The following is an 18,807-nucleotide window of genomic DNA, read 5'->3' as shown; positions in this document are numbered from 1 at the left end:
AGTATGGTCATGCGATTGGCATCCAAATGATAAAGCGTGTTGATGTGCATAAAAATGTTTATTTCCAAAAATAATGACAGTTTGGTGACCTTTGACCTTCAGCAGCAGACTAGCATACCGCGCCGCAAGCCTCAAACGCGGTTTGCCAGTGGGAAGTCAAAGTGTGTCACATAATCATGTGCTTCTAGAAAAATAGAATGGTGTGAAATGTCAAACTAGCATATAAAAACATTCTAACAAGTTAGTATCAAAAATTGTTTGGCTTGAAATTTTTGGCAGACACTTTTACGTACCTTGTTTGAAAACAAAAAAAACAACTAGCTTATTGACAAAGAAGTACCACAACGCCCACTGCTAGAACAAATATGGAAGTACGCAAATATTCACAAACTAGCAAGGCGTGTTCATAGGAAAAGGGTTGGAAGTTAAACGCTCCAAAGAAAAACTTGTTCAGTAGCTTCTTTGCTAAACTAAGCCAAAACTGCCTTTCCATGCCATTGGCTACGGTCAGCCTGTAGGAGGCGCTGTTGGGCGTCACCTGACAAACAACATGGAGCACCAACCTAACGTTAGCTTAACTCGTAGCATCATGGCCTTGCTAACAAAGATTGAGACTGGTTGGATTCATTTTAGATTTTCACATCAGTTTGTGTGTGTGCTCTAAAATCATGAAGGTCAAATCCCTCACGGGAATTTTAACTGGAATATTCTGAGGGAGATTAGCGTCATCCATAGCTAACAGCTTAGGTTGTGTAGTGAATAAATAAGGACAAATAAGGCCCCTGGTTGGCTCAGGAGGAGGAGGAGTCAGTCCCATTGCTGATGATGACTATTGGGCGGAGCCTAAGCATAGATTTCTGCAGTGGGAGCCTTCTTGTAGATAGGCTTCTTTCCCAGCTCGTAGCTTCCTTCGTCCTTCTTCTTCATGCGGTGGACGAGCAGCAAGACAAGCAAAATGGCGAGCGTTAAGCACACGGCCCCGCCTGCGATGAGCGCTACAACCAACCAACGAAAAATAAAAGTCAGTAAGACCGAAAACGCAGCAAAAAAACATTCCTGTGTATATAAAACAAGTGACACGGACCTGCTAGGACTCCGGTTTTGGGGAAGCCGCTGTCGTTGGTGGCGTGGGACATCAACACGTTGGACGGCAGCTCGGCGCCAGGGTCTAGCCCGTTCCTCAGCAGAGGAATTTCATTGCTGTTCCGCACTATCTCTACCTCGTTGGCGCCGGGCGGCGTCGGCGGCTCTGCCTCTGGAATCTTGTTGTCAGCATCAGGCTGAGAAAGAACAATATTAACAGTCTATCCAAGTCAACAGGAGGACAAACCGTGTCTGCCATGGACATCCTCTCACCTCAGTGGGCGTCGCCACGTCGCGTCCGGTCGATTGAGTAGTCTCTGTATAAAAAAACAAAAGCGTCAGTTTGAAGTAGTTTGCGTTAATGTGGCTTTGCCGCGGGAACACGCACCTCCGTCACCAGACCCCGACATCTCGTCTTCGTAATTGTCGTAGTAGTCTTCGTCGTCCTCCTCGTCCTCGAAGCCAAAGTCAGAGCCGTTCTGGCCGTCTCCTGACAATCCTGGCGAATCGTGGTGGCGCGTTGCCATGGCGACTAAGTGTGTGGCCTTCAGGGGCATCCAGGTTTCAGTCTCCCTCACCTGCTGGGACATATGCCAAGAAGAGTGATAACATTTGTCACAATAACAGTTCAGATTTCTATTTGAGTACATAAAATCACAAAAATGACTCTTTAACGCTGCCACTGCTGCTGCTCACTGCTCCTCTCAGGGCAAATGCAGATGATAATTTCACCAAACCTAGTGTGTGTGTGTGACTATCAGTGGTACTTTACTTTAAACTGCCAGCAGTGCTAAGAGGATTTTTCATGACGGGTAAAATTATGGGAAAAAACTTGGAACGGGACAGAGCCAGGAAATAAGAACCAAATACGATAGATTCCTGGCTCGTCAAAATGTGTTTTTTTGTTCCGTCACAAAGTCACATGACACTTACTGGTAAACAACCATGAACGCACATGGACAAACAAAAGTCTGGGTGTCGGTGACGTCTTAGATGTATCCATGGCGACCACAATCAGTAGCTACATCCTGATACATGATACAAGGAAGTTGCACGGGGACGCCATTCCGCAAGAAAGATACTTTAAAAGAACATCGCCTTGACGATGTTCCAACGAGATTATACGCAAACATGTTGGTCTATAGAGTCGTGAAGAAGCAGCAACAACACTTCCAAAAAAAAGTGTGAAACGGTAACAAAGTGTTTGAGCGTTCTTGCCGGGACAACAGAGGATGCCCCCTTGGGAAAAGACTCCATTGAGATCCCTCCAAGTGTGCAAAATCCCTCAAGGTCACCAGAGGTCACATTCCAGAGGGAAATTAAAAAAAAAAAAAGGGGAAGAGGTGGGGACAACGGCTTCAAGGAATGTTGCGCATAATAACGCACGTTCGGAACACTACCAGATCCCTTCTCTTCCTGTCCTTGCTAAGTTTGCTAACGGTGCTAATAGGGGGAGGGGGTGGGATTTTTTTTTTTGTGTGGGTGGCATGCAAATGACCTTTGATCTTTGAAGTGTTCCGGCATGCAACACTTGCGGGATTCTTAAAATGTGACTTTCATTTCCATCTTGGGGCAATGACGTCACGGACCGTTCAATAAATACATGTTGATCACGTGACGAGGCTTGCAGGGCGTAGATAGACACACACACACACACACACAGATCAAAGGGCGCTGATGTGACTTGTGGGGCAGAAGTGAGTTTGCCTCTCCCCCAATCTGGCCCCTCGCTGAATAATAGCAGCGGCCACACACACACACCGCTAAAACATTTATTGTACCAAACTTACGTCACACAGGTCTTAAACACATTCCTTCTTTTTTAAACTAAGGCCAATTAGTCGATTAGCATTCGAGCTACCCTTCACTTAATTAGCAAGCTAGCTGGGCAGCCGCGGCGAGAGTTCGTTGACCAAACTTACCGACTCTGAGAAGACACAGGAGGAGGCAGCTAAAAGCACCAGGCCAAAATGGAGCATTTTTGCAGATGCAGACGTCCAGAAAAAGTTTCAAAATAATAAAAAATAACTGCGCGGCTGCTACTTGTTTAGCAGACGAGTCCCTTCTCGAGGCGGCGAGGTCGGGAAATGTTCTGGAAAAACTCGAGTCACGTAAATGTCTCACTTGTCCTCGAGCTGTTCACGTTGGAGGTCAACGGCAAAGTTTATTGTCTTTTATTTTCCTCTCTTCTTCTTCGTCTTCGTGTTGTTTTTCGTCCTCCGCGCAGTCTCAACTTTCACGGAATTTTTCGACCGCTCTGCTATAACTTGTGCCCGCAGAGCTCTCGACCAATAAGGGGTCTGCTAGTTCGTGACGTCACCGCCAGTTTCCATGATTTACCGTAAGTCCGTCACATTTGACTAGTTGGCTCCGCCCACATTGGCGTCTGCTCCAAAATAAAAGCACACGTTTAATAGAACAAATAACTTTAGAGAAATACATTTATGTACATTGTGTGACAAATTGAGAAAAGAGAGTGAACACACGTGTTAGCGGTTGCTTTCATTCGAAAAGGTGTATGATTATTTTTTGTCCTTTTCGGACATGTGAATGTGAGTGTGAATGTCTGTCTATGTGTTGGCCCTGCGATGAGGGGCGAATTGTCCAGGGTGTACCCTGCCTTCTGCCCTATTGTAGCTGATATAGGCTCCAGCACCGCCCGCTACTCCAAAAGGGACAAGCAGTAGAGAATGGATGGATGGAATGTATAATATGTTATTATCATGTTAATATTGCAAACATGTTTCGAAATAAACTTCACCTAACCAAATGAAGAAATAATGACACACATTTTTGAAAAATATGATGAATCATGTTGAAACTGTAAACATGTTTGAAATAAACTTCCACTAACTAACATTGTCTCGTTGGTTAGTTTGTGGCTGTTACTCCCAACGCCCTAGAACATTGGAAAGTTCAACCTTATCTTCTGTTTCAATCTTTACCAGTTACATTTTCATTATAATAAACAATGAGTCAGATTGTTTTTGTTTGCAACGTGTTACATCATGTTTTATTTTGGTGGAAGAGCAGCTAACTTCCCGTGGTGTGGAAATTCCTCAAAGTGACGTCATTTTCCGGTTTAAAAAAACCTTTCTCTTTCCGTAAAACCCTGGGAATGTTCTTGATAGTTCATTTAAAAAAATGGTGGAAACGCCACCATTCATGGTGTGGAAAGTTTAAAAAAGTTTTTTGGAGGAACAATGCTGATGAACTCTTCACAAAGTTGATTATATTCAAAAGTCCATAATTTGTAGGTCGACATGGACACTTTATTGCAATAGTTTTTGGGTGTGTATTTCTTGTGATTCATACCTTTACAACATCTCATTAGTTCAAAATAAATTATTGAGAATATTACGTTTTTCCTATAGATTGTCTTTAAATGCTTCTCTATTCATAAAAATACAACAATTGGACACTATTTAATGTGAACATATAATGTATCTCTATTTGTATGTACAAGTATGTACATTTGTTTACTGACGTACCAATAGTTCTGCATATTAAAAAAAAATCTTCTGAATACATACTTATTCTACAAAATATGTGACTTTTCTACCTTTTTGAAATCTATGCTTAAATACAGAGGACCCTTTCTTTGGAATACACTGCCACAAGCTCTTCAATCTATGACTATATTTTATACTTTTAAAAACAATTGAAGGCTACGTTTGTCTGGAGTGAATTATGATGAGGATGTTTGCTGTATATGATTGTATTGGACTTGTCTATTCTTGGTGCTGTGAAAATTGTGACGTCTTAGGGTAGGTAGCTTTACAACACCTTAGGGCCTTCTTAACCTCCCTTGCGCATGTTTTTTGTTTTGCATTGTCGATTAACTATTTTTTTGCTGTGTGCGCAAATAAATATTTAAAAGAAAATAATGATAATATGAGTACCAAAATAGCATTTGCTACGTGTCAATGAAATGAAACAACTTCTATGTCATCACTTTACTGTTCGTTATATGTCTATCAATGAAGAGATTAAACTTCCATATTCCGTGGTGTTTTTGTAACATAATTATACAAAATGTAAAAAGAAACAATTGTTTGTTTTGTATTTGGTTGTGGGAAATAATTTCTGTTTGTATTTGATCCCATACCAGAAATTATTCTGACCCTCACAGACCGTTTATGTGCCCATGAAGTACACAAATTAGTGATGTTCATTTAAAGGAGTCATGTTATGATTGTTTTCTACAGTCAAAACACTTCTTTGTGGTCTACATAACATGTGATGGTGGTTCTTTGGTCAATATTTTGCGTGGATTATGTTTTACAGACTGTTTTCAAGCTACATTTGACTCTTTTTTTATGTGCCTCCACTTGTAACTGTCTCCACCCTATCAGCCATGCTGTAGTTTTTAGCGCTTCGATATTGAGTCTACTGATAGATATAAATTAGAACTATATGTTATTTTGTATTGAAATGGCAACAGCGGAAAATGCATGTGCATGTACAAGCCAGTCTTCTCCACAACAAGAGGACAGGGGAAAATAAGGAGCTTAGTGACTAGAGCATTGCACTACAATGGCGAGATCGCGCCATTCTCCATATATTTTACCTTTGGAAAATAGCCACAAATTGGGCAAATTCCAAACGGCCTATTTGGCGCAAGTTTGAAGGAAGGCAAGATTGTTTGATACATATAGCCACAATACCTTCCAAGGTTTGATTTCATATTTTTAAGATTTACGTAGATCTTAAATACACAAAAACAGGTATACTGCTTGTATTTCGTCATGTGACTTCTTACCGGAAGTGGAAAAAAAGCGGTAGTCAACCAAACTTAGATGGCTATTGTGCAGCAAGCTGTGCGTGAACAAGGGGCCTAGATCTTCCTGCTTAAGGCAGATAAAAGCAAAAAATCAAACTATGCAATGGTAAATAGATCCTTATACTTTATCGAGACGATTTGTCGAGTGATATTAACGATTATGCCTCGCTGGAGATCCCAGACATATCAAACTATCTTGTGCTTCACATGTCATCTACAAGACAAAACAGATGAAAAATTGGAAAAGCATGGAGGTCTACAACTTCTTTGAGTGTGGCTGGGTCCAGGAAATGGGTATAAAGACTCTCATTGTTTTTTCCCGGATAAGGTTGCATGTCTCCCTTGTTTGTTACAAAGTCTTCCATGATTAGAAGACACACGTTTTTTTTTCAGAAGGAGGAACACATTTGCTGCTAGAAATCAGAAGTGTGCTGTTATGGAAATAGGACTAAATGCGCAGAGGAATTAGCTCTGACAATGATTCAAATGAGTAAAATATGGTATATATTGTACAAATTACATATTGCTATGAACGTGTCTATTACTAAATTATATATATATATATATATATATATATATATATATATATATATATATATATATATATACTCTAGGAATTCTTTCGATGAGCTTCAAGCACATCTGTGAAGTGAAAACCATTTCTACCTATTGAAGCTCATCAAGAGAATGCCAAGAGTGTGCAAAGCAGTAATCACAGCAAAGGGTAGCCTTTTTGAAGAAACTAGAATATAAAACATGTTTTCAGTAATTTCACCTTTTTTTGTTAAGTACATAACTCCTCATCATAGTTTTGGTGCCTTCAGTGACAATCGACAATGTAAATAGTCATGAAAATATAGAAACTGCATTGAATGAGAAGGTGTGTCCAAACTTTTGGCCTGTACTGTATGTGTTCTTGTCTCTCATTATGGTTGTAAACGATAGACAAAATAAACAACAAGTGCAGTTCCGCTTTTAGAAAGTACTACTAATCTCATTTTGTTATGTGGATAAAACTATATTCCATTCAAACCTCTACATTACAAGGGGCTGAACCAAAAAGCTGATCTCAGGGACAAGATTGTAGACTTGCAAAAAAATACTAACCGTTTTACAAGACCATCCACCAGAAGCTTTGTGAGAAAGATCACTATTAGTGCAATAATTCATAAATAGGAAAAATACTAGATAACTGAGTTCAGATAACTGATAAGTTGAGTTCACGCATCAAGATAAGAATGCTAGTGTCTGAAGGTGAGGGACTCGCCCAATCTCATGGGAGTTAGGACCAAAGTCATCGGGAAAAGCATTAGTTACTAAAAAGTTTATGTATTCCAATACCTTGGTCTTTGGTCTGACCGTGAGCTTACTTTGAACTCACATGTTGATAATATTTGTGAGACAAATGTAGGGCTGTTTGGGCTTTCTCCAAAGGTCAATCCTTTGTTTTTCATTTCTATTTAGAAAAATATTAATTTGAACATTAGCATACTAAAGTATGGTAATGTTGTTTACCAAAACACTACTGACTCTTTTCCCAAACCTCTCAATATTTCATGTAATTCTCCATGCAGATTTGTCCTGAGGTGCCAGAACTCACCATTGTGTCATGAACTATTGGCTTTCACTGAGTGTTGTTTATTTTTAAATGTATTTACTTGCATGTCCTACCATACTTACAACAACTTTTGGTTCAGCATACAGCTCCCTATTCTCTTAGACATGTGAAGTATCCATTTTTTACTATACCGAACATTTCAATCAATCAATCAATCAATCAATGTTTATTTATATAGCCCTAAATCACAAATGTCTCAAAGGACTGTACAAACCATTATGACTACGACATCCTCGGAAGAACCGACAAAACTTTATAAAGGAATAGTCCCCATCTGATTGGAATAATCTCCCTGCTTCTTTAAAGTCCACTACTTATTTTTATCTTTAAATCTAATTTATTTTTCAACTTGCTTACATTATGTTCTTGTTTGTGATTTTGAAGTTGCATTATGTCACTTTGTATTGTATTACAATCGATTGTAATGTTTTTTATAAATGTATGTGAAGAGGTGTGATGTGGTAGTCTGTTTTTGTGTTCGATTGTGTTTTGGTGTAATAAATGTTGAAGTGAATTAGAAAAAGTTACACAATTTGCCGTACTGGATCGAGATCCTGCAATTCCCGCTAAAGAGGTCTCATGTACAGGCTTGCCTGAAGTTTGACAATCACTACTTGAATGACTCAGATACGCCTCGGGAGAACGTGATGTGCTGACATGACACTAGCACTGAGGCTTTTGCATTAACTTGACTCCGCGTGAAATGCTGAATTTGAGCCCACAACAACATTTAAAACATGGAGGTGGAAAAATTTTGCTTTGGGGTTGTCTCTTTGCCCAAAATCCCCCCTGAGATGTTTGCAATCCTGCAGATCACCAACTTACAAGAAACGTCTGATCTCTGTGTTTACCAATAAGTACTAAGTCGTGTTTTGCTTTAGAATCAAACTCTTATTTCCTTCAATTAAATGTGGAGTAAAGTGAAATATATTTATAGCGCTTTTTCTCTCGTGACTCAAAGCGTTTCCAGAAACCCATTATCTACATTTAAGCTACATTTAAGCTACATTTACACCAGTGTGGATGGCACTTGGAGCAATAACTTTTATTTGTCACCTTTACTATATTTAATGTCTTTTTTTTTTACAATAAACCTACGATAAAAATGCTCAACTGTTCATATCTCTAACCCCTTATCCACCAAAAGTCCAGCAACTTTTAGTTCCTGTACCACCAATAGGTTATTGTGTCTCTGTGGTTTGCATTTTCATTACCCTTTAAAGTTCAGGGAAATATATTCAAATTAGGTTAAGGACGTTTAGAGGAGTGGTACAGTGTGTACAGTTCAGATAAACAGACAATGTTAAAAGAGATTTATCTGAAAACGTGTAAGTAAATAACATACAATGCATTAGTAAGACAAAGACAAACTAGGGCAGCATAGTGAAAGAGGGGTTAGTGCGTCTGCCTCACAATACGAAAGTCCTGAGTAGTCCTGGGTTCAGTCCCGAGCTCGGGCTCTTTCTGTGTGGAGTTTGCATGTTCTCCTCGTGACTGCGTGGGTTCCCTCCGGGTACTCCGGCTTCCTCCCACTTCCAAAGACATGCACCTGGGGATAGGTTGATTGGCAACAATAAATTGGCCCTAGTGTGTGAATGTGAGTGTGAATGTTGTCTGTCTATTTGTGTTGGCCCTGCAATGAGGTGGCGACTTGTCCAGGGCGTACCCTTCCGCCCGATTGTAGCTGAGATATGCCCCAGTGCCCCCCGCGACTCCAAAAGGAATGAGCGGTAGAAAATGGTTGGATGGATGGATGGATGGATAGTAAGACAAACTGATTTAAAAACAAAACACGTCAGCTAAATGTCAGTCTTTTTTTTATCTCTCAGAAAGTCCTTCTCTCATAATGAGGCTCATTTCTCATTTCGGATGCAATTAACAATATTGTACAAAAATAATAAATGTGACAACAAGAACACATCCAAAAGTGCATATGCCTATTGTCCACGTTGTAGGGATGTTGTGTCTATAGGCCTGGAGCCGCTCTGCATGCAGTGCAAGCAAGCATATTTTCGTGTTGTTCTGGCCATTTTCGGGTCTTAGATGCCCGTCAAAGTGTACCAACTCGTAGGAATATCGACTCGACTCGGTGACAGGCATGATTTATGATCTTAAAAAAGCTCACAGGGACCAAGGAAGCGAGAAAGCAGCAGATCCCTCGATGACGTAAACATAGGGACACAAGCTTGTGATGACGGTGTCGCCATAAATAGTTTGTCTGCGTTAGCGCTTATAACAACAATATCACTAATACTTGGTTAATATTCAAGTTTCAAAATGTAAATGGAGTATTGGTGGCAGTTTTTGAATGGTTATTTATTGGATTTTATGGGCAAAATAGTGGAGCCTCATTGGCTCTGCTGAAAGCCGACTTTTATTTAAATGTATTTAATATTTAGAATGCATTAAAAAAAAATCTTTTCTTTCATATTGATTGTTAACGATAGGCAAAATTATTTAAAAAAATGCAGTTCTCCTTCAAGGTAAAGGAGCAGTATATGGTCAAAATAAATACTGTGATTAATATGAATATATACATGATTGATACGATGATTTTTTTATGATTACTCGCATGAGTTAACTTGTTATTTTTGACACCCTAATAGAAAAATATAAGATGGATTAATATATTTCCATTGAACTGTGTTATATATGTGTTTCGTGTACTGATTACCTGTGTATTGTTCCCCATGTGCTCATTTGTCTCATTAGTTGCACCTGTGTCTCGTCCTGTCTACTCAAATAAGCTCCTTCCTCTTTTGGGTATAGCAGGTGTAATCAGTTGTCCTATTAGTCTGTGTAGTTTGTTTTCTGTTTGCAGTCTCATATTTGTCTGATTGTCATATGTTCTTTGTGGTTTGTTAGAGTTGGATTAAACCTTTTGAGCAGCACTCTGGATTTCATTTCACCTTGTTTCCCTGTATTTGGGTTCAGCTTATACCTTTCCAACACATCCACCACCGTGACAGTTTTGTGTATCAGCAATTGTTATTTCTAGAACATTTGTTTGAGTATAAATCAATACATTTGCACACAAACCTTTCATGTGGCTTCTGGGTTTCTGAACACTCGACTTCCCTTCCACTTGGCTGAATTAAAAACATAATAGAGAGGTGCTGTGCTACACTAATAACACATGTCTTACTGTAAGAAGAGTGCTGTATTTTCTCCTTTACTATTACACAGTACTGTGAAAACAAGTGTTGTACTGTCACTATTGTCTAAATCAGGTGTCGGCAACCCTTCATCCATTCATCCATTTTCTACCGCTTATTCCCTTTTGGGGTCGCGGGGGGCGCTGGCGCCTATCTTAGCTACAATCGGGCGGAAGGCGGGGTACACCCTGGACAAGTCGCCACCTCATCGCAGGGCCAACACAGATAGACAACATTCACACTCACATTCACACACTAGGGCCAATTTAGTGCTGCCAATCAACCTATCCCCAGGTGCATGTCTTTGGAAGTGGGAGGAAGCCGGAGTACCCGGAGGGAACCTACGCATTCACGGGGAGAACATGCAAACTCCACACAGAAAATCCCGAGCCTGGATTTGAACCCAGGACTGCAGGAACTTCGTATTGTGAGGCAGACGCACTAACCCCTCTTCCACCGTAAGCCGGGTCGGCAACCCAAAATGTTGAAAGACCCTTCTTGGACCAAAAATACAAAAGAAAAAAAATCTGTCCGGAGCCTGAAAAAATTAAAAGCTTTATATAAGTGTTATCATGAAGGAAACACATAAGGTCAGTGTCTATATTAGTTGACAGAAATGTTGTATTTGAATTTTTATTCTACACATTTTTGAAACATTGGAAATTATTGGTAAAATGGAAGCTTCTCACAGGATGAGCTAAATTCTGGAAATTACTGTCTCAGAATGGCCAAAGGTATAGATGTGTGTGTCCAAGTTTAAGGAAATTGCAGGTTGTCTTTTTCTAATGGATTTACAGTATTACAATCTTTGCAAGCTCGGTAACTTTTGCTGTGGTCTGGAACAACATGGCACACAAACAACTATGAAAAATGCAGCCAATATTACATACAGATAATGTGTCATAAGACATGGAAGACATGAGCTCAAATATACTTACAAATGAGGCATACAGTGGGGCAAAAAAGTATTTAGTCAGTCGCAGATTGTAGAAGTTCTCCCACTTAAAATGATGACAGAGGTCTTTAATTTTCATCATAAGTACACTTCAACTGTGAGAGACAGAATGTGAAAAAAAAACAGGAATTCACATTGTAGGAATTATAAAGAATTTATTTGTAAACTATGGTGGAAAATAAGTATTTGGTCAACCATTCAAAGCTCTCACTGATGGAAGGAGGTTTTGGCTCAAAATCTCACGATACATGGCCCCATTCATTCTTTCCTTAACACGGATCAATCGTCCTGTCCCCTTAGCAGAAAAACAGCCCCAAAGCATGATGTTTCCACCCCCATGCTTCACAGTAGGTATGGTGTTCTTGGGATGCAACTCAGTATTCTACTTCCTCCAAACACGACGAGTTGAGTTTATACCAAAAAGTTATATTTTGGTTTCATCTGTTGACATTCTCCCAATCCTCTGCTGTATCATCCATGTATCCATTTTGGTAACCATTTTGAAACTGGACTTGCAGACTAAAACAGTTATTATCAAATAGCGGAGTGAGTCGCCGTGGGAGGCGCAGTGTGTTGCCAGGGGGGTTTCTGTGACCCTTATCATAATGCTTTAAAGTCTGCTACAAAAGTTTACAAATATGCTCTTTGGAGCCAGTCATACTGACTTCATTTTGATTTTTAGCGTGAATATTTGTATTATTTTTGTTGTTTTGTGGCTACATGTGTTTGTATATTGTGTGGGAGCAAACTGGAGTACTCAGAGGGAACCTACGCAGTCACGGGGAGAACATGCAAACTCCACAAGCCCAGGATCGAACCCAGGACCTTCGTATTGTGAGGCGCTCACACAATAACCCCTAAACCACTGTGCTGCCCTGCTCCTGTGTTAGTGTTGCTAATTAATTAAATGTTAGTATTTATTGAGTTTTTTGATTGAGTTTTTTAAGTATCAAATGGTTGAAGTCCGTCAAAAATGGAATAAAATACAAATAAAACAAAAAATAAGCCTAAAATAAATAATTTAAAATAACATATTTTTCATATTTCAGGCAAAGTGATGCACTTTAAATAATTTTTATTGCATACTAAAATCAATGCTAATGAAGTTATTCTAATTGCTCTATATTTATTCTTTTACGTACCGCAAATAAGGATAAAATGTTATGCAGAGGTGTACTAATTTTCCTGAAGGAACTCTCCCGAAGGAATCTAAGTACTATCTATCTATCTATCTATCTATCTATCTATCTATCTATCTATCTATCTATCTATCTATCTATCTATGTATAACAACAACTTTATAGACAAATAATGGTGACGAATTGAAATGCAATGATTGGTTTTTATAGCTGTCAATCACATATATATATATATATATATATATATATATATATATATACATTTAAATGGGGGAGGCTTTTATTTTTATTTATATCTACCGCTTGTCCCGTTCCGGTCGCGGGGGGTCGCTGGAGCCTATCTCAGCTGTATTTTGTTGGAAGGTGGGTACACCCTGGACAAGTCGCAACCTCATCGCAGGACCAACACAGATAGAGGGACAACATTCACACTCACATTCACACACTATAGGGACCACTTGTTGCCAATCAACCTATCCCCAGGTGCATGTTTTTGGCGGTGGGAGGAAGCCCAGAGTACCCGGAGGGAACCCACGCAGTCACGAGGAGAACATGCAAACTCCACACAGAAAGCCTGGGATTGAACCCAGGACTACTCAGGACCTTTGTATTGTGAAGCACGTACATGCACTAACCCCAGTTCCACCGTGCTGCCCGGCCTTTATTTTATTAAAGCAAATAAATTATACCAATACGTATTTGATAAGAATATTTTGAAAGGGATTTACTCCCGTTTTTCTTATTACATTCTTAATGAGCAACCTGTACTAACAGTAATTAGACCACACTGCATGTCACTGCATGTAACGGATAGAGTGGGCGTGCGTCAAAACATTGTGGAAACCAAACTGGCAGCCCTCCACGCCAATGGAGCTGTGCTGGAGAATGAGTCGTGAGCCCGATGGCTGTTACCTCATTGACTAGCGCTGCTCGACTTTGCTCCCGTTTAGCGCGGCAGAATAATCACTCCTATAATGCATTGATTCTAGGCCGACACTAGGGGGCGATGTGCAGCCACCTTGTGACCACCTAACTCTACACATGACCTACTATGTTTTTTTTTCATCCTGTCAATACTTTGTCTATGGTCACTCCAATTATCATGTGATCGCGTACGTCTGTAAACATGTAGCCGGTGGGCGGGACACAGACGGAGTCTTTATTTTGACTCAAGCCTGTCTGTGTCAACATGAGCGGACCACACCATGGTTCTGACTGCAAGTCCGCTAGAACCAGACCACTCTTAACCCTTTGTGGTCCTCTGAGCGTTTTAGTGGGAAAGTTGATCCCTCCACTTCCTGGGGGTCCACTTAATGACAAACGGAAAATAAAAAAAAGGGCAAAGCGACCAACTGGCGTCCAGAAAGTTCCTTTCACGTGATATGATGTCAATGTGTGTGTGTGTGTGTGTGTGTGTGTGTGTGTGTGTGTGTGTGTGTGTGTGTGTGTGTGTGTGTGTGTGTGTGTGTGTGTGTGTGTGTGTCAAGTTGTTGGAGGCCGGTGGTGAGAGAAGTGTTTGGATTGGAGCACATTCAAAGTTGGAGAGGAAAGAGAAAAAAAAAGTGTGGCAGCGGCGTGACGTCATGGTGAAAAAAAAAAGAGACTTGAAGAAAGTTCCTCGCGCTGCTCCATCACATCCAGTCCAGCACGCGTACACGTCAGGTCACACGTGTGTGTGTGTGTGCTCTCGGAGGATGACACACTCCGACTCGGCCCAAATTGTTCTTGCTCGTAGCCATGACGCCCAGCCGCTAGGATGAATGTGGCGCCTCTCTCTGTGCTGCTCACCTGCTGGACTTTGACTTTCGTCTTCGCTTCTTTCCAGCGCACGGCTTACGGCTGGGGTGCTCGGGCCACCGGTCGGGTCAGTCCGGCTAGGGTGACCCAAACCCGCGCCGACGGCAAGGAACGGACGCCTGCGGCCATCGGTGCACAAGGTGGGAAGGTGGGTGCTGCGGCGGGCGGGGCGACCCGACATCAAGTTGTACTCAAAGGGCCCTCCCAGGTCCCCAAAGGTTCCATCCATTCGGGTGGAAGTGTGAAGGTGACGCCGCCCGACTACATGTTGTCTCTGTACTGGAGCCGCTCCCATGGCGCGCACAACCGCAGCATGGCCGATACTGTCACCAGCTTTGTGGACAGAGGTCAAGGTAAATGTCACGCGAGCTCACATCCTCACACCTCAAACCGAGGCAACAAGCTAGCTAAAAAGCAAAGATGTAAACGGGCCGCAAGTAACCGACTTGTCAAAACGCCACACCTCGCTTGTCTATGAGCTAAAATGCTAACGTGCATGTTTCTCGCCATCTGGTCCCTGGCGGTGCCCTCAGGAGAGAAAATAAACAGTGGTCACACCCTCACGCCCCCCCGTCCCCCTCCAATTTCTTTTTAGAATGAAAAGTTTTCATGACTGCGGCTGCGGAAAGTTTACATGTACTTTAAATTTAGACTCTGTTTGTTTAGCTGTCGTTTGCTAGTGACTAGCATCACCTTGCACTTAATAGCACACGTTTAGTGTTTGTTAAAGCCAACTACAAATCTAGTGTGCGTCTTTCTTTTTTTTTTATTTTGTCATCTACAACTCACGAGAACACCTTTATTTCTTGCCTTATTCACTTACAACTCACTGGTTCGTGTTTATTTCCTGACTTGACTAACCTACAATTCAGTAGTAGGTTCGCGTTTATTTACTTAGTGACCTACAACTCATCGATTTCTTGACTTAATCACATACAACTCAGTAGTAAGCATGTACTTCTTTACTTAAAGAGGAACAGCACTTTTTTTTTATTTTGCCATTCCCAATCTTTATGAGAGACAAGATCACACATGCTTTCTTTTTTTTTAAAGATAAAAAAAAAACCTTGGAAAATGCGGCAAATGGGAGTCACCTTAAAAGCCGTCTCAAACAACTGCAATGTACAATGCCGGAACTATTTCTTTGGGGCGTCCAAAATGTGTGTTTCTACTTCCAGAAACATAACATTTGTGTGCGTTCTAATCATGGCGAACTTGAAAACAAACAAGGAACACAGTTATTTTTGGTTAAATAAGGATTTACAACCTTATCTTTTTTAATCTGAATTGATGGAGGATGAGCTACTTAGACTTAGACTTCCTTTTTATTGTCATTCAAATTTGAACTTTACAGTACAGGTAAGAACGAAATTTTGTTGCATTAGCTAATTGTAGTGTAGGATAAAAAATCAATAAGGTGCAGATATAAATAGATTACTGTGCAAATAAATATAATGCACTTTTGCATATTGATTCACGTTTATGGATGTATGTCGTATTGTCTTTATATTCCAACGAGTTAATCCAATTTTATTGCAGACAAGTCACTAGTGCTTTTTCTTGTGGTTAGAGTGTCCGCCCTGAGATCAGTAGGTCGTGTGTTCAAACCCCGGCTGAGTCATACCAAAGACTGTATGAACGGGACCCATTACCTCCCTGCTTGGCACTCTGCATCAAGGGTTGGAATTGGGTGTTAAATTACCAAAATTGTTCCTGAGCGTGGCCACCGCTGCTGCTCATGGCTCCCCTCACCTCCCAAGGAGTGGAACAAGGGGATGGGTTAAAATGTAGAGGGTAATTTTACCAAATCTAGTGTGTGTGGGACTATCAGTGGTATTTTAACTTGTGTATATTTTGTTAACTCAGTCAACGATATCTCACGAGTATGCGTTTATTTCTGGACCTAATCACCTGCATCTTAATTGTAAGCGTCTATTTTCTTACTTAGTCACCGAGAAACTCTTGTATGTACGTATGTATATCTACAACTCACTGGTACGTGTCTATTTCTTAATATAGTCACCTACAACTCAATCGTATTTTGCTATTTCTTAACTTTGTTTCCTACAATTCACTAGTATCTTATTTCTTTTCTGCAACCCACTAGTACGCATACTTCAAATTAGTCATCTACAACTCAATACGTTCCCAATTCTTTCCTCAGTCACCTACAACACGTTAGAAAATATTTCTTAACTTAATCAGGTACAACTCACTAGTATGTTCCTATTTATTTACTTATTCACCTACAAATAACTAGAATGCGTCTATTTTTTTAAATAGTCACCCACAACTCACTCGAATGTTCCTATTTCTTTACTTGGTCATCTACAACTAACTAGTAGGTTCCTATGTCGTTACTTAGTCGCTTACAACTCACAAGTATGTTCCCATTTCCTTGTTACCTACAACTCACTAGTTTGCGTTTATTTTTTGACCTGATCACCTACAACTCACTAGTACATGTCGTTTTTGTTACTTAGTCACCAACAGCTTACTACTGTAGAAGGTGTCTGTTTCTTAACATAGTCACCTACAACTCACTAGTGTGTTCCTATTTCTTCAATTTGACACCTAACATCAATCAATCAATCAATGTTTATTTATATAGCCCTAAATCACAAGTGTCTCAAAGGGCTGCACAAGCCACAACGACATCCTCGGCTCAGATCCCACATCAGGGCAAGGAAAAACTCAACCCAGTGGGATGACAATGAGAAACCTTGGAGAGGACCGCAGATGTAGGTGACCCCCCCCCCCCCCCAATATGTTCCTATTTCTTAACTTAGTCGCCTACAACTCACTATTATGTTCCTATTGTTTACTTAGTGAATTAAAATTCACAAGTGTCTATTTCTTAACTTAATCACTTAGAACTCACAAGTATGTGTTTTTCTTAACCTATTCACCCAAAACTAAAGAGTATGCATTTATGTCTTTGTTTTCCCACCTAAAACTCACCTGTATGTTATTTCTTTACTTCATCCCTTTGAGTTCACTAATACACATTTTTTTAGTCACCTGTGTTCATACACTTAAAAACGTTTTACTTTGTTTCTTCACTGCAAGTCAAACTGATACTTTGCCCTTCCCCCTTTCAGATGAGAGGGGTTCCGTCCTGAGGCGTCAGCAGTACCATTTCAACATCTCTTCTTTGGGTCCAAACGAACTTTTGGGAGCAGAACTTCGCATCCTGAGAAAGCCCTGGCCTGACCTCCGCAAGGCCGCACAGGGCGGGGCCCAGTGGTTGAAGCTGTTCGAGTGTGGGCACGCTAAAAAGAAGGCAGTTCTGCTGCAGACAATGGCAGCCAAGCCTTTGGAGGCTTCTCACGGCAGGTGGGAGGTGTTCAATGTGTTGAACTCGGTCAAGGGCTTTAAACGGACCCAACGGAACCAGCCACTGTGCTTCCAACTGGAAGGGGGCGGTGGCACCGACCTCCGCTCGCTGGGCTTGGGTCGACCCAGAAGGAGCGACAAGGAGATGGCCTTCCTGCTAGCGTTCGGCCGTAGCAATAAGTCCGATCTGTTCTACAATGAGATTCGAGCCCGGTCCGGTCACGACAACAAAACCGTCTACGAGTACTTGTTCACACAGCGACGCATGAGGCGAGCTCCGCCCACCAGGGCCCTTCAAAAGCTACCTCCGCAGGCCTTCCCTCCGAAGACACGGGCGCGATGCCAGCGGCGCCGCCTCCATGTCAACTTCAAAGAAATGGGTTGGGACGACTGGATCATCGCGCCGCTCGACTACCATTCCTTCCACTGTGGCGGCGCCTGCGACTTCCCGCTCCGCTCTCACATGGAGCCCACTAACCACGCCATCATACAGACCCTGCTCCACTCCATGGACCCGCTCTCGGCCCCACCCTCCTGCTGCGTGCCCACGCACCTCAGCCCAATCAGCATCCTCTACGTGGACTCCAACAACAACGTGGTCTACAAGCAGTATGACGATATGGTGGTCGACGCCTGCGGCTGTAGGTAACACGCTACCTACAGACTGACTCAGGAAATAGATGGTTCAAATGGTAAATATGGCCTCAATAAGAATGTTCCAACCAGGTTCTCTGTCGCTATTTTAACGGCATATGGAAGTGGGCAGGGCTAAGCAAACAGTGATGGAGCAGAAGAGGGCAGTACAAAATAATTCGACGAACACTATTGGACTTGACTCCTACTGATAGTCTTAGCAGAACTGGTGGGGATAGCGTGGCGTGGTTGGGAGATTGGCTGTGTCAGCAACCTGATGGTTCCTGGTTCGATCCCCACCTACTACC

General features: G+C 41.4%; 2 protein-coding genes across 3 annotated transcripts; one reads left to right on the top strand and one right to left on the bottom strand.

Annotated features, from left to right (window-relative positions):
• Positions 1-39: 39 nt before the first annotated feature.
• On the bottom strand, positions 40-3,365 carry sdc4 (syndecan 4). Of its 2 annotated transcripts, none has more exons than XM_061874992.1 (5): positions 3,006-3,365; positions 1,472-1,664; positions 1,357-1,400; positions 1,085-1,280; positions 40-995 (listed from the first exon to the last, which is right to left on the bottom strand). In XM_061874992.1, exons 1-5 carry the CDS (start codon positions 3,060-3,062, stop codon positions 844-846), a joined length of 642 nt encoding a protein of 213 aa, XP_061730976.1. In that variant the 5' UTR covers positions 3,063-3,365; the 3' UTR covers positions 40-843. The 2 variants fall into 2 exon arrangements, with proteins under 2 accessions (XP_061730976.1, XP_061730977.1); XM_061874993.1 differs by having other exon boundaries at positions 1,472-1,661; positions 3,006-3,363.
• Positions 3,366-13,834: 10,469 nt separating this feature from the next.
• On the top strand, positions 13,835-18,515 carry gdf5 (growth differentiation factor 5). The gene is made up of 2 exons (XM_061874989.1): positions 13,835-14,883; positions 17,632-18,515. The coding sequence occupies exons 1-2, from the start codon at positions 14,490-14,492 to the stop codon at positions 18,513-18,515; spliced, it is 1,278 nt and encodes a 425-aa protein (XP_061730973.1). The 5' UTR covers positions 13,835-14,489.
• Positions 18,516-18,807: the final 292 nt, after the last annotated feature.

The sequence above is a fragment of the Nerophis ophidion genome, linkage group LG16, assembly GCF_033978795.1.
Source record: "Nerophis ophidion isolate RoL-2023_Sa linkage group LG16, RoL_Noph_v1.0, whole genome shotgun sequence".
Taxonomy (NCBI): domain Eukaryota; kingdom Metazoa; phylum Chordata; class Actinopteri; order Syngnathiformes; family Syngnathidae; genus Nerophis; species Nerophis ophidion.
This window is presented reverse-complemented; position numbering and strand designations above follow the sequence as displayed.

Coding starts and splice junctions, on each gene's coding strand:
- sdc4 (XM_061874992.1), bottom strand. CDS start 3,062: ATGCTCCATTTTGGCCTGGTGCTTTTAGCTGCCTCCTCCTGTGTCTTC. Junction 1,665..3,005: donor CCTGTGTCTTCTCAGAGTCG/GTAAGTTTGGTC, acceptor CATATGTCCCAG/CAGGTGAGGGAGACTGAAAC. Junction 1,281..1,356: donor ACGTGGCGACGCCCACTGAG/GTGAGAGGATGT, acceptor GTTCTTTCTCAG/CCTGATGCTGACAACAAGAT.
- gdf5 (XM_061874989.1), top strand. CDS start 14,490: ATGAATGTGGCGCCTCTCTCTGTGCTGCTCACCTGCTGGACTTTGACT. Junction 14,884..17,631: donor CTTTGTGGACAGAGGTCAAG/GTAAATGTCACG, acceptor TCCCCCTTTCAG/ATGAGAGGGGTTCCGTCCTG.